This window comes from Miniopterus schreibersii (genome assembly GCF_964146895.1).
Source record: "Miniopterus schreibersii genome assembly, chromosome: 15".
In the NCBI taxonomy this organism is placed as follows: domain Eukaryota; kingdom Metazoa; phylum Chordata; class Mammalia; order Chiroptera; family Miniopteridae; genus Miniopterus; species Miniopterus schreibersii.
Window position 1 is genome coordinate 47,409,037 of NC_138115.1, and position 25,065 is coordinate 47,434,101.

At 51.8% G+C, this 25,065-nt stretch overlaps 3 protein-coding genes across 6 annotated transcripts; 2 read left to right on the top strand and 1 right to left on the bottom strand.

The window, feature by feature from the left end:
* The first annotated feature begins 564 nt into the window (after positions 1-564).
* Positions 565-12,187, top strand: ACKR2 (atypical chemokine receptor 2). Of its 2 annotated transcripts, XM_081159283.1 has the most exons (3): positions 662-692; positions 6,964-7,080; positions 8,264-9,608. In XM_081159283.1, exon 3 carries the CDS (start codon positions 8,293-8,295, stop codon positions 9,451-9,453), a length of 1,161 nt encoding a protein of 386 aa, XP_081015409.1. In that variant the 5' UTR covers positions 662-692; positions 6,964-7,080; positions 8,264-8,292; the 3' UTR covers positions 9,454-9,608. The 2 variants fall into 2 exon arrangements, with proteins under 2 accessions (XP_081015408.1, XP_081015409.1); XM_081159282.1 differs by lacking the exon at positions 6,964-7,080 and having other exon boundaries at positions 565-692; positions 8,264-12,187.
* Positions 11,356-14,805, bottom strand: CYP8B1 (cytochrome P450 family 8 subfamily B member 1). The gene has a single exon (XM_081159281.1). It carries the CDS (start codon positions 14,047-14,049, stop codon positions 12,544-12,546), a length of 1,506 nt encoding a protein of 501 aa, XP_081015407.1. The 5' UTR covers positions 14,050-14,805; the 3' UTR covers positions 11,356-12,543.
* Positions 14,806-18,658: 3,853 nt separating this feature from the next.
* ZNF662 (zinc finger protein 662) lies at positions 18,659-24,927 on the top strand. Of its 3 annotated transcripts, XM_081159284.1 has the most exons (4): positions 18,669-18,869; positions 20,406-20,532; positions 21,187-21,300; positions 21,887-24,922. In XM_081159284.1, the coding sequence occupies exons 1-4, from the start codon at positions 18,828-18,830 to the stop codon at positions 22,552-22,554; spliced, it is 951 nt and encodes a 316-aa protein (XP_081015410.1). In that variant the 5' UTR covers positions 18,669-18,827; the 3' UTR covers positions 22,555-24,922. The 3 variants fall into 3 exon arrangements, 1 of the variants encoding a protein (XP_081015410.1); XR_014000343.1 differs by lacking the exons at positions 20,406-20,532; positions 21,187-21,300 and having other exon boundaries at positions 18,659-18,869; positions 21,887-24,927; XR_014000344.1 differs by lacking the exons at positions 18,669-18,869; positions 20,406-20,532; positions 21,187-21,300 and adding an exon at positions 19,714-19,886 and having other exon boundaries at positions 21,887-21,971.
* Positions 24,928-25,065: the final 138 nt, after the last annotated feature.

Sequence of the window (25,065 nt, forward strand, 5' to 3'; positions counted from 1 at the left end):
GTGTATACATGTATGCACACCCACAGACATAGACACACACACACACAGACACACACCCACACACACACACAGAAAGAGGGTAAGGCCAAACACGTGAGGCCATGCCCTTTAGCCCCACACAGCACAAGTCACTCTAGGATCAGACATCATCTCTTAGCCAGCTGCAAAGCCCTTCTGAAAATCATACAGGGAGAAAGCATCACTTACTCGCAGCCTCTTTGTCCCCCAAACCCACTGTCAAGTAGACCCTTGGAAGAGCCTTGAGATGAGCAGATAGACCACTGGGTCTGTATAACCCACAGATCCCATCTTTCACAGACTGTGGCTCCTCCACCCCTTGTCCCCAGTTTGGAAACTGCTGGGGATCTTCCAAATAGGTGTGGCTGTAGACAAATTTTTCCCAAAATAATTAGGGTTTTGTGGAGGAATAGATACTCCTTCCTGGGGGAAGGCAGGGATTGGTCATTTGAGCTTGATTTTTTTAATTGAAACAGTGTGGCTGTGCAGAGGAAGGATGGGGCAGGCACATCAGCTTCAAAGCAGGACGTAAAGAGGATGTTGCCCAGAGAGGGGAAGAGCTTAGGAAGAAGCAGCTCCCTCTGCACTTACTTCCCTGAGGAAGACGGGCCAGGCGCTGCTGCTCTCCTCCTGGGCGCTGGCTGTTCATCCCCGGGCAAGTGGGTCTGCCTCTGGTATGTTATGGCCACTTTTCAAGTGGGGTGGGCCCTGCCTAGGGACTACAAAGAGAGACTAGATCCAGTGGCCTGGAACGTGGAGGGATGTGTGGGGAGAGGGAGATGCTAATGGGTCACCGTGGAGCTTTCTCTCTAGGGCAACTGTTGGAGCAATTGCCCCAGTGGCTGGGGAGTGAGGTGGTCTGCTGGCCCCTTCCCCCCTTGACTCCGGCTCTGAGAATCTGCTTTGTGGATTCTGAAAATCCCTGAGAGTTGGTATCAGATGTGGCTGGGCGACCTCAGGCATTTCCTTTCCTTTCCGGGCCTCAGTTTCCCCAGTGGTGCTATGATGGGGACAGATAAGATGGTCTTTTCGGCCCCCTCCCTCCCAGGGCTGAGGTTCTCCAGCTCTGGTCTTCTGCACACATCCACACTCCTTGTGCTTCCCATCCTCTCATGACCATCCTCTCCAAGTTCTCAGCCCCTCCTTCTGCCCCAGACAGTCCCAGGATTCCCCCTGATCCATCCCTGACTGAGCCAAGTGTCATTTTAGAGCCTGGAAGGGAACCAATAGTTATGGGCTATGCACTCATTTAATTATTATAAAAACTCCACCACGGAGGCATTTTATAGGTGAGAAAACTAATTTTCCCAGGGTTACTCAGCCATTCAGAAGTGGACCAATCAGCTGTCTGTCCCTCCATGCCGTCCCAGCTCCCTGGGGGTGTCAGCTGGGTTTCATTTTGAACCAGCATGATGCTGAACTACACAAGCAAGGAGCTCTCGTGGTAGAATTTCAGGCAACAATGATGAGGCCGAGAGAGAGAGAGAGAGAGAGAGAGAGAGAGAGAGAGAGAACAATTTGGGAAAGATATGAGGATCTCAGTTTCTTTTGCTGCAGCAGCTCCTGAAGAGTCAGGCTCTAAAATTGCTTAGTTTTTATTAACTGGAATAAGCTTTGGGAGGAAGGGTTGCTTATGGTTTATCAATGTCACAGACATTTCCTGATTAGAGCCAGGAAAACACTGAATAATGTGGGGGCCCAGGGAGCGTGGGGAATAGGTGGGGCTCATATCTCCCAGGGAGCAGGAGGCGCCACATCAATCAGGAGGCATTAGGGAGGTGACTGCCCTCTGGAGACTGGACAAGGCCACTCTCCCAGCCGACTCTGTGATTCTATGAATCTGGGGGGGGGGGGTGCAGCAGACGGGGCTCTAGGCATGAAGACCGGTGAGATACACCAAGATGTTCCCAAGGGTTATTCCAGGATGTGGGGGAGGGGAGTGCAGGATTATGGGGGTGAGGGGTTAGCCTCTCTTCTATTTTTTCCTTGCATTTGCGTATTTTACATTGAGCATGTATTACCATTGTAATCAGGAAAAATACATGGTAAGACGTAAAGAGGGAATGAGAGTGTGTGTTCAGTGTCCAGGACTCAGTCAGTGGTCAGGGTTAGGGTCAGCTCAGCCAGCCAGCAGTGTGGCCCCGGGCTTCCTGTGAAACCAGGGAGGTGACAAGTGCTGCCTCCCCATAAAGGAGCTAAGAGGACTTCCGAGGACTTGGATATAACAGAGCCCCAAGAAGAGCCAAGCCCTGTGTCAATGTCAGGACTGGTGCTATAGTTTTCATTGTGTTTTTTGCATGGTATTGAATCCAAATGCAGTGATTCCCATGCTGAGGGCAGCTGTTCTGTGGGTCTGAGGAGAGGGCTCAGCTCCCAGGGTGTGGGTCCAGTCTCGGGCTCTGGAGCCGACAGCAAGGACTGGATGTCCAGCCATGAAGTCCACTTGCTGTGTGTCTTGGGCACATTACTCCTCCTCTCTGAGCTTCATTTCCCCACTTATAAAATAGGAATAATAATAGTGCTTTACCCATAAGGTTGTTGGGAGCAGTAAGTGCACTAATATATATAGAGCCTGGTGGAGGGGACCACAGCGGGCTTGTTATTTTATGTCTTTCTCTCCCTCTTTTAAAAAATATATCTTTATTGATTTCAGGGAAAGGAAGGGAGACAGAGAGAGAGAGAAACATCAATGATGAGAGTCATTGATCGGCTGCCTCCTGCACGCCCCCCATTGGGGATGGAGCCCGCAACCCGGGCATGTCCCTGACCGGGAATCGAACCGGGATCGCCTGGACCCCAGGGCGATGCTCCCCGGCTGAGCCGCGCCCGCTGGACTGGCTTATTTTCTTTGAGAGGAAATGGAACTTAGTGGTTAAGGGCTTGGATTCTGGCTCAGTTTCTGGCTCTGCTACTCACTCGCCCTGTGGCATCGGCCCGGCCCCCTAACTCTCTATGCCTGTGTCCTCAGCTGTAAAGCAGGGCTGATAATAGTATTTAACGCCCGCTAGGTAAATGAGAAGACCCAGGTAAGGGGAAATGAGGTGAGAGGGGCAGGAGAGAGGTGACCGTGCTGATTAACTCCATGATCATTTGAATGGTGCTTCTCAGATGCCAGTCCTGTGCCGGTGCATCTCAACCCCTGGGAAAATGCCAGCCTATTCCAGGAGTTGAGCCGATCCTTTAAAGGTGACTCTGCTCCCAGTAAGTGGATACTGAGTCTGACAAGTGACCTTCTGTGAGTGCTCGGGGCTGGGGCAGGGGTTGCACCAGGTCAGTGGCCCCTGCAGGCTTCTGGGGAGGGATAATTTCGGTTACATTTTAAAGGATACGAGTTTTCAATTGTAAGGAAGCCAGCAGAAATGACTTGGCCCACTAGAAGTGATCTCAAGTGTTATTCTTGGTTTTATATTTTGAAAGCTGTCATGGCCTCTTGGGGTCACATTCAACGTAGTTTATTTGTTTACTTGTCTCAGCTGCACTGTGGCCAAAACACTAAGCATGGGTGTCTGTGGACACCTGAGAGGGGACCAACACGTGACCCGTCCTCAGGAGCTCTTGGCACAGGAGGAGGGCAGCTCTGGGACTGATGTGGGAGGTGGAACAGGAAAGGTGGTGGGAGACAGCGAGACAGGCAGGGCTTGGTCAAGCTCCACGGGGTCCTGAGAAGGGTTATGCTGGTGAAGGTTTAATGACCAGCTCTCCACTGTGGTGGTGGTGGGCTAGGGGACACACACAGGAGAGAGGGGAAGTCCCAATTTATAGCACTTGCCATGGCGTAAACCATGACCAGTTTCCAGCTACCAACTTAACTGGATCCAGAACTGATTAATTCTGTGACCATGAGCAGAATGCTTCCCAGATGCTGCAGAGCTGGCTTCAGGTCACAACTGACTTTGAATCTTCTCTGCTACTCATTGCTGAGGCCAGAAGCCCCGCTCCCAGAGGCTCATCCTTCAAATCCAAGTTTGGTCCAAGTTGAAAGGGGAGCTGAGTGGAAAGGGTCACCAGATCTACCTTGAGTTGTTAGGGCTAACCAGTCCTGGGTTCTGTCATTGGCTGATGCATAGCTGTGGACAATTGGGCGTCACCTCTCTAGCTTTCGAGTTTTCTTCATCTGGAAAACAGGGATCATCATAGAACTGCTTCCCAGAACTGAGGATTACCAGAGGAACTGCGTGTGAGTGTGCAGCTCGTAGGAGGAGCTCAACTAACACGGCTGCCTTCCTGCCTAGATAGGTGGAGCAGCATGCTCTCTCTCATTGCCCCACCTGAGACTTCTCTGAGAGGCCTTGAGGCCCTCAGGAGACATACTCTCTAGCCAGAGATTCCTGCTAAGTCAAAGCTGGAGCCAGCCCAGGCCAGCAGCCTCAGGAAGTGTTGGCCTAAAGATAGGCTGTGGTTTGCTTCTGTGTCCTTGGTCTCATTGTAGAGGAAGCTCGGCTGGCCTTGTTCTTGCTATCCTTCTTTTTAAAAACCTCCCTCTCTAGCCTGTATAAAGTTCTCTGGATTCCGCAAAAGTTCCACTACAGAGCTTCATCCGCTGTTGCCTTGCTATCTGCTAATTCATACTAGGATGTGAATAACTGACACCCCCATTCATTCCTCTTAAGGTGTTGCTGGATACACTAAGTGAATTCAGGCAATCAGCAAAAGTGAAAATAGAAAGGGGAAAACCACAAAGGGTCTAGAGGGATGGGTAGGTGTGGGGTAACGGAGGCCTGAAGGGCAGCCAGGGACGTGGGGCTCATGGCTCAGTCCAGCCACTGACTGCTCACTGTATGCTTTGCACAAGTTGCACCCCTTCTTTGACCCTCAGTTTCCCCACCTATGAGCTGAAGGAAGCGGACAGGATGCACTCTTACTCCCTCAGTCTGAGATTCTGGGCACAAAAGGTCGTAGGAAGCATCTCATCTACTGCCACTGTATCAAAACCACAAAATCAGTGGCTGAAAACAGCACAAATTTATTATCTTCGTGCTTTAGATAGAGGTCAGAAGGCGAAAATGTGTGGGCAGGGCCGCGTTCCGCTGGAGGTTCCTGGGGAATTCTGCTCCTCGCCTCTTCCAGCTTCTAGAGAACACCTGCTACGTGGTAACTGCATCCTTTCCGCTTCTGTTTCCACTTGCTTCTCTGACTCGGTGGCTCCTGCCTCCCGATGAGGACCCTTGTGAACGCTGGATAACCTGGGGTACTCTCCCATCTCAAGGGCTTTAGCTTAACCACATCCGGGAAATCCCTTTTGACAGAGAAGGTAGCATATTCACAGGTGGCAGGGATTCGGATGTGGTTATCTTTGGGAGGCCATTCCCTGCTGACCGTAGCGAGGGTGCGTTTTGCAAGGAGGCTCAATGAAGCCTTGGGGGCTGGAGCAGCCCATGAGGGCACTGTCCTGGGCAACTGAGCCCTCCTGAGCCCAGATCACACCTCTCTCAGGTGGTTCCTTTCGGTCAGAACAGGACAGGTCAGAACAGAGGCCACAGATGAAATGGGACCAGGGACAAGGCACCATTCCTAGAGTCTGAAGACACAGGCTTCGGATGCAGCTCAGCCAGTGCCTTCCTACGTGACTGTGGGCAAGCTGCTTTGCTCCGGGGTTGAATGGTGCTTCCTGGTTTGCCTCACAGGACTGCCACAGCAGGTATGAAGGTGCCTGGCCTATTACCATGTGCATCCCGGCAGGGGGGCATGCTGTTGTTGATGAAAGTGTTGGGAGGGGCTGGCTGGTGGCCTCAGAGATCAGGAGGACCTGGAAAGATTCCCAGAATAAAAGACCAGAGGCCCCAAGAGGAAAGGGGACAGAGTGTTCCAGGTGGCGTGGTCCAACCTAGGGCCTGATCAGACTTGGTTGTTTGTTAAAGCAAAAGTCAAGGACTTTGAGAAACCCTGTTGGAATCAAGTCCAGTGCTGACAGATCAGAATTGCTGACGTTTCATTAGTGACGACTCTTGACTAATGGATCCTAATCAGTCCCGAGTGCAGAAGAGCACTTCCTTCCAACCCCAGCAGCTCACAGACTCCCAGGGCCAGCCATGTGCTGAGGGTGTCCTTACTGCTGCCCAGGAGGCCCCAGAGGCTCAGGAGGAATGGAGGACCAGGAAAGGAAGGCATAGGACAGGTTTCTGAGGCCCGTCAGGAGCAGAGCCTGGCCCTGGATTAAGCTGCCCACTCTGAGCTCCTGGAGTGGCGACAGGGTGTGGGTATGATTTTCTCGACATTTGGCCCAGATTATATGTGACAGGAGCCCAAGGGTGGGACTCCAGGCTTCCGCTGGGAGAGGTTCCGCATCAGCATCACTGGATATTTCCATTATTGATGAGATCACAGTGTCAAGGAAACCAGAAAGGTCAGCTGCGGATGTGAGTCAACCTTATTTCAAAATTCTACCTGGAAAAATAGACAAAACTTCTATTAGGAAGGACTGGAGAAAATATTTACAACATCTACGTAAAAAGCTAAAATTCTTACTACATAAAACCTTTTATAAAATGAGAATCCCACCCATTAAAATAATAAATCATTCACAGACTGGCACTGAACATATTAAAAAGTTCAGTGTTGCCCTGGCCAGTGTGGCTCAGTGCTTAGAGCCTGGGCCCCGTGCACTGAGGGTCTTGGGTTTGACCCCCGGCCCTGGTCAGGGCGCCTGTGGGAGGCAACCAATCGATGTCTCTCTCTCACACTGATATTTCTCTCTCTCTCCCCCCCCCCTTCCTTTCTACTATCTCTAAAAAATTCAATGGAAAATATCCTCAGGTAAGGATTAACAAAAAAAGTTCAATCTCATTTGAATCAAAGAATAAAAAATAAAATGCAGAGGAACAGGTGGAGTTGATTTGCGTTTCTCTGTTTGTGGTCCAGGATCTGATTGATCAGCCTACAGGCCCCACTCCGGTGGCCGGGCAGAATTGCCTGCGTGGGCCACTTACTCCTTTCATCTCCTTCCAGAATCCTCCCCCGTGGTGAACAATCTAGCACATTGGGCATGCTGTCTCTCTCTTCTGGAACACAGAACCGGATGGGACATAATCCTTGCCCCGTGACAGTCTCTCATCACTGCTTTGTGTGAGAATCTCTTTTAAAAATCATTTTTAATAATTCAAACTTGGGGAACCACTACCCCAGAGGGAACTTGACCTTGGACAGTGACCTGCCCCCATACCATTGCCTCTGGCTTCTGCTCAGGCAGTTACCTTCTTAAACCCTGTGCCTGTCAGTCCCTGGCTTTCCCTTTCATCTCCTTGAGCTACTATAGGTAGTGCATTTGTCTTAATATTATCAAAAGAACATCATGTATATACTTCTGTGGAACTTGGAGGGAGCAGACACATTCAGAAGGCAGTAGGGTGATGGGGAGGAGGGTGAGAAAGGAATCTGGGATGTTGCCCACGTTTCAGCCTTAGGTGACTGAGCGGCTGGTGGTGCCATTCAGTTAGGTAGACACAGGAGAGGAGAAGAGGCTGGTGGGAAGGCTATGGACTCAGTTCTGGGCGAAGCAATAATTTAAACTAATATTTATGGAGTGCCTACTATGTTCTGGGCACTCTTCGTAGGGCTTCAAGTGCTTCACATGCATTATCATGTTTAAGTCTCGCAAGAACCCCATGAGTGGGCACTGTTATTATTATCATTTTAAAGATGGGAAGACCGAGGGACAGAAAAGTTTAGTAGTTTCTATCAACGTGATGGCTCACTCCTTTCTGCCGCACACCTGAAAATACTGGATAAAATAAATTAAATATAAAAGAAAACTGATATAAAACAATATTTACAGATACAATACTTAGAATAAAAGCAAGGGACATTCCCAGGGGATGGAAGTAAAGAAAGCTCAAAGCCATAGTGGGCGCACTAGACTTTTATAGATAAAACAAGCCCACTGAAGAGAGGCTCTCATTTAAAAACAAATTATAAGCCATACAAACAATAATAATTATTGAGCAATTGGTAGCCCTACATAATAAAGAAAAGTCAGAAAGACAGGACTAGTCTTTTTAAATGATGAGAGAGACTGTGATGAAAGAAGTGAATCCTAGGAGAGCACCTGAGGCCGTCACCTACCCAAGGCGACATAACTATTCCATGGTGGACTCGGGCTCCCGCACGGTGCTCATCCTTGCTGGGCTGCGGGTACTGATGTGGTTGTGAAAGGCCTGTTGGACACCCCAGAGCAGCAGAAACTGGGTGTGGAGAGGTGGGGGTTGCCTGGCTTCACCTCATTTCTCTCCCACTACCCTCTGGCCTGCAGAGCTCTGAGAGGGGCCACAGCCCCCCGACATGGCCACCACCGCCTCCCCCCAGCAGCTCTCCACCAAGGTGGCCGATCCTGAGAACAGCAGCTCCTTCTACGACTATGAGGACTACTTCGACCAGGAGGCCTTCATGCTCTGCAGGAAGGACGAGGTGGTGTCCTTTGCCAAAGGCTTCCTGCCGGCCTTCTACAGCCTGGTGTTCGTGCTGGGCCTGGGCGGGAACCTCGCCCTCCTGGTCGGCCTGCTCCGGTATGCGCCCCGCCGGCGGATGACCGAGATCTACCTGCTGAATCTGGCCATCTCCAACCTGCTGTTCGTGGTGACCCTGCCCTTCTGGGTCATCTACCTGGCCTGGCACTGGGTCTTTGGGAGTTTCTTGTGCAAGGCAGTGAGCACTCTGTACACGGTTAACCTCTACAGTGGCATCTTCTTCATCAGCTGCATGAGCCTGGACAGGTACCTGCAGATCGTGCACGCTCAGCGCCACCACAGGCTGAGGACCCGGGCCAAGCGCTGGCTCTTTGCCGTCACAGTGTGGGCTGTGGCCCTGGCTGTCTCCATCCCTGACATGGTTTTCGTGCAGATGCACGAAAGCCCGCCGGGTGTGTGGAACTGCTATGCGGATTTCGGGGGGCACGGGACCGTCTGGAAGCTCATACTCCGCTTCCAGCAGAACATCCTGGGCTTCGTCATTCCCCTCCTCGCCATGCTCTTCTTCTACTCCCGCATTGGCTGTGTCCTGCTCAGGCTGCGGCCCCCCGGCCAGAGCCGGGCTCTGAAGATAGCCGTGGCCCTCGTGGTGGCCTTCTTCGTGCTCTGGTTCCCGTACAACCTCACCTTGCTTCTGCACTCGCTACTGGACCTGAAGGTCTTCGGGGACTGCAAGACCAGCCGGCGCCTGGACTACGCGCTGCAGGTGACAGAGAGCGTCGCCTTCCTGCACTGCTGCTTCACCCCCATCCTCTACGCCTGCTCCAACCCCTGCTTCAGCCAGTACCTGAAGGCGCTCCTGGCCACTGTGTTCGCACGGCAACAGGCGCCTCGTCCCGCCCAGGCCCCGCTGCCCAGCTGTTGTGAGAGCGGCAGCCTCACTGTCCAAGAAGAGATGACCAGCATGAATGACCTTGGGGAGAGGCAGGCTGAGGACTCCCCCAACAAGCGGGCCGCGGGGGAACATGAAGCCTGAGCGGCCATGCCCCAGCCTGGTGAGAGAGGATGGGACCCAAAGCCTTCTCTCCCAGGGCCTCAGTGACCATGTTGCTACACCCAGTGCCCGCTTCTCAGTGCTCAGTTCTCAACCCCAGCAGCACCCACTCGCTCCTTCCAGGACATCCCACTCCCTGAATGGCTGCAGTGGCTGCCCAGCTGGCCTCTGCTTCCTATCGCCACCTTCTCCTACCAATCTGCACCCAACAGCCAGAGTGATGTCAACGCCCTCAGCCTTCACTCCCATCTGCCTCCCAGAAGCCCGAGGCCCACCGCCCACCAGGCTGCTCCCCATCTCTAGTTCATGGGGAAACACCGTTATTGTTTTGTTTAATGTCGCAGCCTTGGTGGTGGCTCCAGGGTCTGGCAGTCAGGAGGCGCTGGGGTGTAGCACCTGGGGATGGGACCAAGGTGAAGGGCAGGCGTGGCTGGGCCTGGGAGCCAGGCTGCCCACCCTCCACCCTGGGCAGTGTGGGGAGAGTGTCCACGGTAGGTACTGCAGTGACTGCCTAGGAAAACACCTCTTCTTCCCCGGGTGCCTGGAATCCCATCACTGGCAATCACCCCTGACTTGCTTTGTTATAAGCTATCCTCACAGAATACACACAGTGGGCTTTTCTCTGGGGGAGAGAAAAATTGGTGCAGAAATGAGGAATTGGGGGACAGAACTGTTGGGTCAGGACAGGAAGTGACTGGATGCATCCCTGGGGGTCTCAGTCTTCCTACTGCCTAAGGCCTCTGCCAGGGAAGGAAGGGTGGCCCTTGGAGATTGGGTCTCCAACAGTCCCTAAGCAGGGGCCACAGAACCATAGGTGCCAGGGCCCCTTCCCTGCCGGCAGGTGCCAGGGATGGGCATTGGCCTCTACGTGCACTCTCTAATTCTGGGTGGGCACTGCTTCCTGGGAAGCCTGTTGTTACGGTGGCCATCCTTGGCTGTGGGATGGGACACTGTATTCACCTCATGCCTGACCCACCTAGGCTTACCCCAGTCCCAGGCCTACCCTCATACAGGTCACAGGATCCATGACATCTGCTTTCAGTTGAGACTCTTGGTCCTGACTCAGTGGACTTGGCCACTCAGCCCTTCCCCAGCCTGTCCACAGGCCAGGCTCCTGGTCCATGTTCCTTTGAGTGTCGGGGAGATGGGATGCAGCACCTAGGCCTGGGCAGGGTCAAGGAGGTGTCTGAAGGCCCCCACACTTTGCTCCACCCCACACCTGCTCTTGGCACAGGGCCTGGCTCTGTGGGCAGGTGGTTGGGGAGCCCCCCATGGGTGGCCCACAGCCTCCCAGCCCCCTTCTCTCTTTCCTGTGCTCCCTACTAACTCCTGCTTGTGCTCCTGGCTCCTTGTGGAACAGGATGGGATATCCTGACTTCTCCTAACTTGTCAGAGCTCTATCAGGCTCCAGGCAGGTGTCATAATTTTGGGGCAGCTAGACCCAGAGAAAGGCAGCCCCTGACCCAGAGTAACAGAGCTAGTGAGGACAGACCTGTCCCCAGCTCTGGACCCTGCCCACTCTAATAGTCTATTATCCTGGCAAAACTCAAGGCCGAACAGGTAACCTCAATAGGAAGGAAGATGCCAGTCAGGGGTGTGGGATAGGAGTAGCAGGAGCCCCACTGGACGGTCCTTGCAGGGGATCCACATTGCCGGGGCCTCCATCCTCTAGGACCCCACACCAGCTCCCATGATCACAGCCCAGGCCAGGACCCTGCCATCCGCCAGCTGCAGCCCTGGCAGCAGCACCCCCCCCCCCCAAGCCCTGGTATGCCTGCCTGGCAACAGAGACTGTCTCTAGTTCACATGCCTGAAAGTCGAGTGAGGGCAGGGAGGGGAAGGCAGTGCTTTGAGGACATGAAGTAAATTAGCCGAGACTGGAAGCCAGGTGTCTATAATTTAATCGGCATCTGGGGAGTTGGGGGGTCAGAGATGAAGCAACAAGGTACCAAGCCCCGTGGGTTCCGGTGTGGGGAAGGCGCAGGAGGAGGAAACCGAGACAGAGAGCAAGGACACATAACAGATGTGCTGTGATGCAGACAGTGCTCGGGGAGTCCCAGGAGCCGGAGGCCAGAGGATGGGAAGGGGCAGATCTAAGAAGGCTTCCAGGAGTAGGCGACACAGGGGTTAGCAGTAAAAGCAAGCAACTGGGCTTAATAGACAATTCCATTGGGGGAGACGGGCAAAGTTGAATTGCACTGGATGGAAAATTTGGGGACCTACTGGGGCAAAACTTAAGTGTCTGATGTGTGAAGGGGATCGGGAGCCAGAAAATAAAATAGCGACAATTAGAGATGCTTTTGGGGAAGGGTCTCTGGCAGCAGGCGTGGTGTGGAGAGAAATGCTTGAATAACTTACATGAAAGAGCATTCCTCTAGACCTGGTGCTCCCTGTAGGGTGGCCGCTGGCCACACGCGGGGGTGGAGCACTGGGAACATGCCCGGCCTGAACTGAGACAGCATGTGCTGCCAGGGTAAAAGAATGCACACTGATTTTTGAACACACAATACAATACACAGATGCTGCATTATGTAACCGCAGCCCTGAAACCTGTATACTTTTATTAAACACTGTCACCTCAATCAAGTCGATTTTTGACAAAGTGCATACCAGATTTGGAAGGCAATACAAAAAGGGGATGCAAAAATATTTTTATATTGATTACATGTTGAAATGCTAATATCTTGGCTACACGGAAGTAAGTAAAATATATTATAAAAATTATTTTTACTCGTTTCTTTTACTTTAAAAAAAAATGGGTCAACTAGGACATGGAAAACTGCCCGTGGCTCGCCTTGTGTTGCAGGTGGACGACGCGGTCCTGGAAGGTGGATTGCAGCAGACGTGGGGAAGGAGACGCGTTAAGCGGGGCGGGCGGAGCGCACCTTGGCGAGCTGCGAGCTGCGGAGGGGCCCCCCCAAACCAGCTGGTATCCCGCAGGGCTAGCGCTGGTGTCCCTCCCAGACATTTCCCCGCCCCCCCGATTCCTGGGAAAGGAGGGGTGCGCAGGGAGGGCCGCCAGGGCAGAGGCGGGGCGAGCGGGCGTGGGCGCCCCACGCGCGCCCGCGGCGCTCAGTGCGCGGCCCGCAGGCGGTATCGGAAGCGCACGTCGTGGCTGGGCTGCATGGTGCCGAAGCCCCAGCGCTGCGGGTCCACGGGCGGCACGGGCGTGTCAGGGTCCACCAGCTCCAGGTCAAAGTGCGTGACCATGAGCAGGACGAAGAGCTTCATCTCGCTCAGGGCCAGGAACCGCCCGGGGCACATGGAGACGCCCGAGCCCCAGGGCATGGTGTAGTGGTGGATCTTCTTGCCCTGTTTGTAGAAGTCCACTTTGCGGCTGCCGTCGGGGTTGAGGAAGCGGTCGTACTTGAAGGCCGTGGGCTCGGGGTGGATGTCAGGGTCCATGTGCACGGAGAGGTACGGGAACAGGGCCACGATGTCTCCGCCGCGGAGCCGGTACTCGCCCCCGTGGGCCATCTTCAGGACGTGGTCCCCGTTGACCACCCTGAGGAGCGTGGGCGCCGCCCCCAGCCGCAGGGTCTCCTCCATCACGCTGTCCAGCACCGGGGTGCGTTGCAGGGCGCTGACGTCCAAGTTGAAGGACTGCCCGGCCTCCAGCCCGGCCTCCCCCAGCACCTGGGCGGCCTCCTCTCTCAAAGCCCGCATGGCTTCTGGGTGCTTCAGGAGGAACAAGAGGGCCCAGAAGGAGGTGGGCCCCGTGTTGCCCTGGGAGGCCCAGAGCATCATGAAGTTGAACTTGTCCTGCATGGCCGGGGCCACCCCCTGCTCCCTCAGAAACTGAAGCATGTAGGCTATCCAGTTGCTTATGCCATCTTTCTCCAGGTTTTGTTTCACCGACAGGGTCTTGTGGAAGAGCCTCTGGAGCCGGCCCACTTCTAGCCACTCCCGGGGCCCCAGCAAGGAGTAAACAAACCTGGGGAAGAGGCGATCGAACTTGCGGAACTGCACAAACAGCTCCTCTGCCTGCAGCAGGTCCTGCTCCGTGTCCTTGGTGTAGCCAAACAAGCTCAGATAGCCAGCCTTGAACAAGGCGTTGTAGCAGAAGTCAAAGAGGTCTCCCTCGTGCCAGCTCCTGACATCCTGACTCCGGCCCCTGGGTCCCAGTACAACCAAGGACAGGCAGTCCCGCATGGTTTTGTTGAGATCCTCCAAGCCGTTGCCCATGAGGTGCTTGGTGCTGGCCGAGTGTATCATGCGGTGGTCTCCTGGCATTGACCGGTATCCAAATACCTTTAGCACCAGTTTTTCTGCATACTCCACAAAGTCTAGTTTTCTCTTCACGTCCTTGAGGATGGGGCCAAAGGAGAGGGGGTCCATGACAAAGGTGAAGAACTGGCCCCCTAGCTGCACTGTGAACACGTCCCCGTGCTTGGCTCGCATGTGCTTCAGGAATTCGAGCATATTCTTCCGGAAGGCCATGGCATGGCCCAGCCAGGGCACAGAGCCCTTGTCCAGAGGGGGCTCCTGGGGCCTGCGCTGCCGAAGCAGCCCCAGCAGGCACAGGTAACCCACAATGGCCAGCAGCAGGGCTCCCAGCACTGGACCCCACGGCACCATGGCTGTGCTCTTCCAAGTTAAGCTCTGGACACACTGTTCAGAGAGCTTTTGGGAGGCCTTGACAAGTTGGGAGTGGAAAAGTTTGCCCACGTGGACCTTGCCCTCTGTCTGTAACTTATAATAAATAACCCTGGGGAGACAGTATGTGGGAGTGAAATTAGTACTTGCTAACGCCCGGTCATGTGGGACCAGGAGAAAGCCTCTAGCTTAGGTCACAGCCCCCTTTACCAGCTATAGGCTTTGCTCTGACCTTTTCAGACTCAGCTCCAGCATCTTCTCTGCAAAGCCTTCCATGACCTCACTCCCACCCCCATGACCTACTGACCATTCACTCCTTTATTTACTGGAGTAAATTAATTATTCATTAATTTGTTACCTCATTGAGCAGAAATGCACCAAGCACCAACCAAGTTTCACATCCACCCCTTTCTCATCTGGCTTCAGCCTCTGAGCCTCTGGCCTTGGCCCCTGGCTCAACTGGTTTGCACACTTGTCTAGCATGGACAGACTGGAAATCTTGAGGAATTATGAAATGTCAGAGATGATAGGGACTTCAGACTGATGGCTTCATTTCACACTGAGGTTCTAGGCTCAGTTAATGGGGACTTGGACAGCTGCCTTGGTGCGGGTGAGGTAAGTTGATGGTCTACTCGAGGCCTCTGTGAGATGTCGAGTCAGATCCGTGCCAGCAGGCCCCAGAAGGAGAAAGCTGTGCCATTGACTCTAAGGCATTTGTCAAGCAGCCCAGCCCATTGTTGCAACAGGTTTTGAAATTCTGACTCAATCCAACCACTTCTAATCACCCCCAAGTGACTCTAATTTCCTAAATGGTCTGCAAACAGGGACTCTGTGTCCTCCGTTAACCATAGGATTTCCACATGCCCTCCTGAGTGACTTCCCTTTGCCTTGTGCAGCTCCCCTCCACGGGAGCTGGAAACATCCCCTTTGCCCCCATGAAGTCCTCTCTGACTGCTTAGGGCACAGCAAGTGCTCAATGCCATTAACTCTCCCCAGCCTTATAACTCAGTGGGCAAACTGTGGGCCGACTCCAATGAGCTGTCCCCCAGTTTTTAATGGGTGGCAGTACCACCGTACATTCATTCTCACCTTCATTCACTCACTCACACTCACTCATTCATTCCTTCCCTCTTTCCTTGGAACAGCCCCACCTATCCTTTCAACAGATATTTCCTGGGCATTTGCTGTCAGAAATTTTGCTACAACCTAAATGAGACAGACACAGTCCTTGTCCTCTTAGAACTTATGGCCTAAGACAGGGAAAAATATATTAAATCACTGCCCAAAGGAGTATATAATTACAATTGTGTTAAGTGCTGCAAAGGAGAAGAGCAGAGCGGGAAGGGGAGTGGGAAGGCAGGAAGGCTACACTAATAAGGCGGTAATTAAGTGAAGTCCTGGAGGATGCCAAGGCCAAGTCAATGTATGTTGTGTGTGGGAGTGGTGCTACAGGTAGAGGTAGGGGTGTGGGAGGGTGTTGCTCAAAGCATGTGGTAGGGTTGGCCTAGGTATGGGGTGTACACCCACTATGGGACCACCACCATGGCTGCAGAACTGCAGGGAAGAGCCCCCAGCATGGTGTGGGCTCTGCAGGCTCAGTGCAGATTCATTCTTTGACCTGTCACACTGCACTGAACCCTCTCACACCAGCCGCTCCAGCCACCCGCATGTCTGGACAGGCTGTGGTAGGCAGTTAGACAGACTTGAGCCAGAGGAAGGCTGATGGGTCATTACACAAGGTCACCAGGGTGGAAAGTCCCAGGATGGATAGCTCCAAGTACAGAAGATCACCTGGTGTCTAGCAACCAACAATTGTAGGGTGGGAACAGGGTGACCTTTCCTCCCCTAGCATATCACTAGTTATGTGGTTTGGACCCCCCTGACCTTCCCTCCCTAGAGATAGCATCTAGGCCTCAGTTGTATTTCAGCTCCAGACCCAGAAAAGAAGAAAAACCAGACAATCTACGTCAAGGCTGACCTATGTCAGCTGCATTGAATGACCCCCTGCCCTGGTGCCCACCAATCAGTGGAGACCACAACCCTGAAAGGACACACCTGGACAGCTGCTGAATATTCTATTGAAATTGTCCCTTAGGACCTCCCCTAAAATCTCCACCCTTAAAACTCTTAGGACTTGGACCCAGTGCTCTCCCTTGGGGGAGCACGCCTAGGCTTTCCCCTCTCCCTCCCCTTTTTCCTATAGGTGTCACTTCACCTTCCACACTTCTAAGCTCCAAGGGCCCTTCCTTTGCCTCTATAACTTGCTTCCTAAGCCAGTTTCTTCTATGACTTACTTCCTCTAGCTCGGTGATTTTATAAATAAGTGTTCTCTTATAGTCTGAGTCTTGGCTCTGAATTCTTGCCTAGACGGAACTCAAGTAGGAGGTTGTCCCACCCAGGGCGGGTCTGATCCCAGGGGTCTAGCAGCTGGAGCCGGTCCCGCTGCATCCAGCCACCAGCCTGTCTGGATCCAGCCACTGACGGGCTCCCAGACGAGCGGCAGGGATTACTGGCTCTGCCGTGGGGCGGAGGCTGGCCTGCCCCAGGGAAGTCTGCCTTCTCAGTCCTCCCAACCCTTCCGAGCGGCCCGGGGACATCCATCTAGAGAAAGCACTGCAAACCCGCACAGGCCCCTACCTTCCACCCTCCCCGCAGCTCCTCTGGCAGTGGGGGCGGGGTTACGCTGTCTGCAGGACCCCGGGAAAGGACCATCGACACGCAGAGGCGGCCTCCGGGCGTGCTAGAGCGGCCGCGGGGTGGGGGAGGGGGGCGGAAAGGCGGTGCCACACTTCCGGCCCTACAGCCTGCGCAACGGCTTTTCTGCGCCGGCGCTGCCGCCCTGGCGGAGGTGCGCTCAGTCGCCGTTTCCCGGGGCGTTGGCACCCACGCGCTGTGAGTGTCAGTTGGTCAGCGAGGGGGTGGGGCTGGGCTGGGGAGGGACCGGCGGAGGGGGTGCCTGCTGCCCTCCCGTCACCGCTGTTTCTAACCTGCGCGCCGAGCGAAGCCACCGCTTCGGCCTGGACTCCGGGGAACTCTCGTCTCATAAGCGCCGCGGGAGCACCGTTTGTGGGTCCTTCCGCAGTTTATCCATATATGGCCCAGAATTTTGAGCAACTGGGCACAGACCACAGGGGTTCGTTTATCTGTTGTGGTTTCTATATTGGGGTTCCCTAGTCCTGTTGCACCGCCTGTCCCCCAGTCTCGTTTGCCCCGTGTTCCGGTTCTAGGTGATACTGCTCCCCGGCGCCTGCCGCTCCTCGCCCACTGCCTCACCCCCGGAATGCAACAGCAGTCCCGTTGAAATCGAGATGCAGGGGAGAAATTATATCCCTCTGCCTTTAGGTCGGCCAATAGTCTCATTTAAATTAGAGATGTGCTTACCCACGGTTCCTTTACCTTCCTAGCTTTCAAGTTTCCTTCTTTCCCCCAAGAACTGAAGGAAACTCCTTTATAGCAGCTCGGTTTTGGACAGTCCGGCCCAGGTTAACTATCTTCTAGTCAGCATCACATATACCGGTGTTAACCTAAAAATAAGCCAAAGTAAGAGGCAGTGTTTATTCTAGATCAAAGAATAGCTATTCGGGAAGCACTGATTAGGGCAGAAACCCAAATAGTGTTCCGATTATGGGGTGAAAGGCAAGGAGAATAATTATGTGAATAGAAGAGACTGAGTATACAAGTGGACAATGGCGAGACCAGCTGGGAGAACAGCAACCAGTCCAGGAAGGTAATCCATTATCTGCAGTAACCAGTCCAAGAAGTCCAACTACTCTCTGTGCCAACGAGTCCAGGAAGCCACAATAACCCCTGCAGCCAAACAGCCAGAATTAGATTCATATGTTCCCCCAGCCAATTACGTAGGATGTTTTGCTTCTAGCCAACCTCATGCCAACGGTCTCCAGGCAGAGCACACCTGAAGCCTTCCTTTGTGCTGCTATAAGGCTTTCCCACTTCTCTGCCTCCTTCGAGTCTGACCAATGCAAGTGGCTGACCAACTCCCTTGCTATAATAAACTGAATAAATAGCGTTTGCTCATTTAGATGGCCTTCGTTTATTTCCACAACTCTGTTTAAAAGTGTAACTCCCTGGCATGCTGTGTGATGCTAGGTAAGCCATTTCCTCTCTTTGGGCCTTACTTTCTTCAACTGAAAAACCGGTTCAACATTTACTTTATTCAACAAATATTCCTTGGCACTTAAGTAATTTGGGTCCTAAGAGGTGCTTTACACGGGAAGACGTTAGAGGCACAAAGATGAGCATGTCCAGAATGTAATCTGTTCTCTAGGAACGTAAGACGTAGTAAAGGAAGGCAGACATATGGACAGGCATAGTTGAGTGGAGGATGTACAGTACTGCCTTTTATCAGCATCCACCCTACAGGGGTGCAGAGAAATGGAGGGTGGTCCGTGGGAAAAGGGCCGGGAAAGGATTCCCAGAGGAAGCCTCCTCTCCGGCTGCCCTTTCCCACCTACCCCCTCCGTCCCTGCATTGCTGCCCCGGCAGTGGGCAGTGGTTTCAGGGAGAGCTGGACCCCTCTCCCCTCCCTCCTTAGGAGAGAAAAAAGGACCACAGAGAGGAGGCGCCCTCCATCGTCCTAGAGAAGCCGGAGTGGCACCAGCGCTGCAGCCCCCACGTCTCCCTGGCGGAGCCCTGGCCCGAGCCGAGCGTGGGGCTGCTATGTGGGGTCCGCCCCGGCCCGGAGCGTCCCTTCCCGACACCGGGGAGCCCCCGGGCGGGCCTGGCGTTCAGTCACTGCCCCAATGGGCGGCCCAGGCCACGGGGAGCCGTCCCGGACGCGCTCGGTGAGTGCGGGGCCCGCACCCCGAAGCTGGCTCAGTTCCGCCTCGGACTCCAGGCCCAGATAAAGGGCGGAAAGGAGGCAGTGCGGCGACCCCGAAATTGGGGTACATCCCAGAGCGGAGGGCCCCGAGGAACAGGCTGGGGGCAGAGTGGGTTTGACAGCTGGCCAGCTGCGCCCGCCGGAGCCAAGCGCTGGGGCGGCGGCGTTCACAGAGCGCTATGCGCGGCGACGAGTGTCCAGAATTTCCACGACACTGGTTTGACAGAGCTGGTTATGTTTGAGCTGGGTCTTGAACATGAGTTTGCAGGCTCAGGAGGGAGGACCTGGATCTTCAGGCAGGGGGAGCTGCAGGTGCAAGGGCACAGATCTGAGCAAAGAAAGGGTTTGGATTCATAACAGGATGGTGACAGGACAGAGGGTAAGGGTGGTGGCTCAAGAGATGATCCTTGGAAGATAAATTGGGCCCCTGAGCAGTGAATGAATTGTGCTGCAGAGAATTTGGACTTTCTTAGGCAGGCGAAGGTGAGCCAGCCTCTGAGCCGGGGATTGCAGGATAAGTCGCTGTGGGGACTTTATAGGGCAAGAACTGACTCGAAGTGGACCAGAACCTGTGCCCCCATAGTACAGAGTTTGCGACTCTGATTGAGGCAGTGGTTGGGAATGATGAGAAGTCTTGATGGCTCTAAGTTAGTGCTGTTTGTGTTTCTTAAGAGGGTGAGAAAGGAAAGGTGTAGGAGCTCTGCCTCCTGAAGATATAGGAAAAGGGGGTGTTCAGACTGGAATGTGGGGGAGGAAAAGCGGGGTGCGGTGGCTTAGAGAGTGTTGGGGTGGGGGCGTGCAGAGAGTAAAGCCGAAGCCTGTCCTGTGGAGTAGTTTGCAGAGCAGACCGAGTGCTCTGAGGAGAGTGAGCTGCCTCTTTGGCTGGTGGCAGTGACTTGGACAGAGAGAAGAGAAAGGGCCTGACATAGGAACAGAAGAGGTGGCGGGAGTGAGGACAGAAGGCAGTGTGGCATAGCAGGTAAGTGCGAGAGAGTCAAGTAGGCTGGAGTTCTGTCTCAGTTCTGTATCTTTGGGGGAAGCTAATCTCTGAGCCTCGGTTTCCTCTTCTATAAAATGGATCTAATGCCCTCCTAGGTCGTGAGACACACACAAAGTAATATATGTGAAGTGCTTCGCGCAGGCTCAATGAATGGCAGTTGCTCTTGTTATCCAGGGTTGGTGACCTCTGAAGGAGGACTCACTGTGGAGAAAGGATAACACCCAGAGCACAGATAGTTGTTTCTGGCATAGAGATGAGAAGGGGGCACCCGCACAGACTCATGAAAAAGATGAGAGGAGGTTTGCTGAAGTAAAGACCAAGAGACATGGGAATATTGATGGCTGATGGCTTTTATCTTTGTAAATAGGGGGCAAAATCGGCTGACAGTTCCTTTAGACATTCAGAATCCAGAAACTCAACCAGCATCCCCTCCAGTACCTCTTTGTGCCCAGTGTACCCCGGGATTGTCCTAGGGCATTTAAACACGGGTTGTTTCAGGACTCAGTGATCTTCGAAGACGTGGCTGTCTACCTCTCTGAGAGCGAATGGACCTTCCTGGGCCCCACCCAGAGGGCCCTGTACAGGGACGTGATGCTGGAGAATTATGGGGCTGTGGCTGCCCTGGGTAAGGGTCTTTCCCCTGAGACTCTGCCTCTGCTATTCATGAGTTTCCTAGTTCCTTGTTCCTCAGAAGCTCAGAAGTCTTTGAGAGCCCTTCGCTGAGCAGCAACTTCAGGCTCTTAGATTCTTAATGACCCAACCTCAGTGGTTCCTGGGAAGTAGGAAGTCCTGGTATCAATGTGGGCCTCACATAGGACCTCCTTGCCTGAGGGTGAGAGCTGTCCACCTCCTAACCCGTGCTGTGGGTACAATGGGAAGAGAGCAGATTCCTGGTGCCCCTCCGAGCCCTCAGCTCCCCATCCCCTCAGTTTGGGGGACCCAGGCCAATACCAACATGGTCATGCAGATGTCTGAACTTGAGAGCTCTAAGAGGAGAGAACCAGAAATTTCAATTCCTCGGTGAGCGAAATCGCCCACTCAGTTTGTGCTCACTCAAACTGGTATTGAGCATCTCCTACTCTACTTCCTGACCTCTGGAAGCCTCTGGCCCCTCTCCCCTGGGTCTCTTGCCCCTTTCCCTGGACGTCTTTTTCTTGTTCTACCTAGTAATTTTCCTTCTTTCCCCTCCTTCCCCTGGAGACACAGCCTGGGAAGAGCCCTGGGATTACTCTGGGTCATGCCACTCACCTTCCTGTCCCATTTCCTTCCCCCCAAGCAGCATTTCCATTTCCCAAACCGGCTCTGATTTCCCAGCTGGAGCGAGGGGAAGCACCCTGGTGCTCGGCTCCTCAGGGAACTCTGGATGGAGAGGGCCCAAGGGGCATGTCCTCAGGTGAGTGAGGACATGTGTCAGTCATCTGACCAGTTCCCTTGTCTTGATCTTTACATTGTAATAGGTATGTGTTCTCTTAACCTAGTGCTGTTGATGCCAGTGGGATTCTTTTTTGTCCTCTGTGTTCCTATGGTTTCCCATCTTGTTTCATTCATCTTGGCTCCTCTGAGGGTCATCTTCATTCACTCGTTTTTCTCCTTCCCCATTTCCGTGGTCCTTACCAGGCTGCCATTTATCTTTACTGCCCTGAATCCTCACTTGTTTTTCTCATGTTATAAACTGGACCACCTGGAAAGAGTTCTGACTTGTCCCCCTTAGAGTCAATTGAACTATTTCCTGAGAGTACCCCTACCCCCATGCTTGCTCTGGTGCTAGGATTCACAGCCCTCAGGAACTCTCTGTCCAGTTGATGTCTTTTGCTTTTGGTGGCTTTCTATGTGTTAGCTCTATTTTGCCATTTCAGCTAGGGCCTCTGAGGCACAGGGGTGGCACTTGGAGAGAAATGGATATATTAATACCACTTGGTGACTTTAGTCACTCTGTCATGGGTAATGATGACATTTGAAGCTCTGATTTCTTCTTTCAGAGGCTGTGTTGAAGAGTGATAAGAAAGAAGATTTTATTCTGAAGGAAATTTTTGAGGAGCCACAGGACCACATGGTGTCATCAAGAGGACCCCAGTGGTATGGCTCCCAGGGATTCTGGTTCAGAAAAATCTGTGAAGAGGAAAAAAGCAGGTTAGGAAGATGGTGTGACTACCCCAATGGGAGAAGTATGGAAAAAGTTACAAATGATATTATAGAAGTGATTGTCAAAGATGAAATGATCTCAGTAGAAGAGAGTTCAGAAAATTCTGATGTTAACACCCACCTTGTTATACATCAGAAAATTCTAAGTGAGCAGGTATTCTATATCTGTGAAGAACGTGGCAAGTGTTTTGATCAAAATGAAGACTTGGATCAACATCAGAGAATTCATAATGGAGAGAAGGTCTATGGATGTAAGGACTGTGGGAAAACTTTCAGTTTTAGATCACATTGCATTGCACATCAGAGAATTCACACTGGGGTGAAACCCTGTGTATGTCAGGAATGTGCTAAAGCTTTCATTTGGAAATCAAATCTGATTCGGCACCAGAGAATACACACAAGAGAGAAGCCCTTTGAATGTAAGGGATGTGGGAAGGGTTTTAGTCAGAACACAAGCCTTATACAGCATCAGCGAATCCACACAGGAAAAACCATATACATGTAAGGAATGTGGGAAAAGCTTTACTCGGAACCCAGCCCCTCTTCGACATCAGCAAATCCACACTGGGGAGAAGCCTTATGAGTGTAAGGACTGTGGGAAAGGCTTCATGTGGAACTCAGATCTTACTCAGCATCAGAGGGTTCATACTGGGGAGAAGCCTCATGAATGTACTGACTGTGGGAAAAGCTTCATTTGCAAGGCACACCTTATCCGACATCAGAGAATCCATACTGGGGAAAGACCCTATAAATGTAATGACTGTGGGAAGGCCTTCAGTCAGAATTCTGTTTTGATTAAGCACTAGAGGTGCCATGTTAGAGAAAAACCCTATAACTGTCAGACCTCCCACCTTCTTGAACATTAGAGAATACATAGTGGTAATACTTGTTTATAATATTCATGATACAGGAACCCCAGAGACAAAATGAGATGACTGGCCACATTTGCTATAACCCTAATATACAGTATTATCTTTCTCCTCCTAAATGGATACCCTGTACTCTAATGAGACTGGTCCCCCATTCAACCATGTTCATATTAGGCAGCATTTAGTTGAGCATCTACCCTGTGCTAACCACTTTACATACATTCTCTAATTTTTCTTAATCTGATTAAGGTAGATACTCTTATCCCCAGTTCACAAATGAGAAATCTGAGGTTGAAAGGTTATAAAACTCATTCCAGGTTGCTCAGCTAGTAAGTTATAGAGTTGAGATTGGAATCAGGCCTATCTTACTCCAGAGTCTACTGTTTATTTGTGCACATTTCTGCTTCTACTCATTTTTATTTGCCCAGGTGTCCCTGGGTTAAAGTTTCCCTTCCTCATCTAAGAACCAGCTCCTTCAACAGAATAGACCTCTCTTCTCCTTCTACTTATAATCAGTACCACCCAGTTTGGTATTTAATTGTGTGCTGTCTTGCATTTTTCTAATGGTCTTATGTCTGTTAGGCCAGCTAAGTGGCTCTCTGAGGATCAACACTGTATTTCTTTTAGTTTTCAAATTTTGAAATTTATTTCTGACTAGATATAACATGTTCATGATAAAAAAAACAAACCTGAAATAGTTCAAAAAGATGTTCAGTGAAATGGAAATGTCCTTGTCACTCCTATCTCACAGTCCTCTTTCTCAGAGACAGTTGTTATTGGTTATGTGTCTTTCTGGATATATTCTTTATATACTACACACACACACAAGTACTAATATTGTTTTCCTAAGTCTACCTCACTTAGAACCATATTTGAAGTAAATGACATTGCAGTTACATTGCCAGCTCCAGGACCTTCTCTTCCTCAGAAGCTGTGGTCCTCCCCAACTGGGAATCGAACCCACAGTCTGAGTATGTGCCCTGACCCAAAATCAAACCTATGACCGTTGGGTGTACTGGAGGATGCTCCAACCAACTTGAGCCACACTGGCTGGGGCTAGAAACAATTTTTTATATTAAAAGGGGTGGGCATCTGGAGCTTCCTGGTGCTAGCCTATGGAGCCTGAGGATGAAGCCAATACCAAACAGTCCCTAGTGATATCATTTGAGTCACTAGCCCAAGCCTTACCTGAAGAGATCTACCTCTGGACTTTTTAGCTATGTGAGCCAATAAACACCTTTGGGATTTCTGTCATTTGCAACTTAGTCATACTGATACAAGCTTGTATTTGAAAGCTCTATTTTCTCACACAGTACCCTAATGTCACATTGTTCTCTTGCTTCCTAGTCACACAAGCTCCTTATTACCAGTTTAATTTTTCAAGCTCCTCTGGAGCCAATGCTAAAATAGAAATGCTTGAATGGAGACCTCGGAGGATGGGGAAATTCCGTTTGTTCAAAGACTAGAACTACAAGGCCAGGAGGCCAAATTAAGGATCTTAACAAGATCCCGGGTAGTGCTGAATAGCTGATAGATATCCCTTTCCTGAGATCGACAATAGGTGATATAATGGGCTTGACTGGCTGCTCCTCCAGTATCCATTCTCCCCTTTTTTCTTTTTAATAGGTACTCACATTTCACAGCCATATAGTGTAGGTTTAACTGTACAACCAGCTACCAGTGAGGACCCTGAATGTCTTAAATCAATTGGAATAATCCCACTTCCTTTGCTACATATATTCATTCAGTGACCGAGGTTGATTCAAACTGAGTGGAACTCAGGACTTTTAAAAATAGTTTAAAATGGAGATTTCTTTACTCTTGAATTTAAATGGAAACATATATCCATTGCCACCACTAGCCTATATAGTGCCCTTGTAAAAATTAGAAAGAAGGCATTCGAGCAGAGTCAAGAGAACTGCAGAGAAATGAAGCTGTAACACTAATGGCACTAATGACAATATTAAAATTGTATTACTTTCTGTTCTAAAATGAACATTATGCAAACCACTATGGTATAGCTTCTTTTGATTTTGCCTCAGCATACCTACCCAATCAACCATGGATCTTGTGATGACTCAGTTTCTTGCTTTTTTTTTTAATCCTCACCAAAGGATATTTTTTCCATTGCTTTTCAGAGAGAGTGT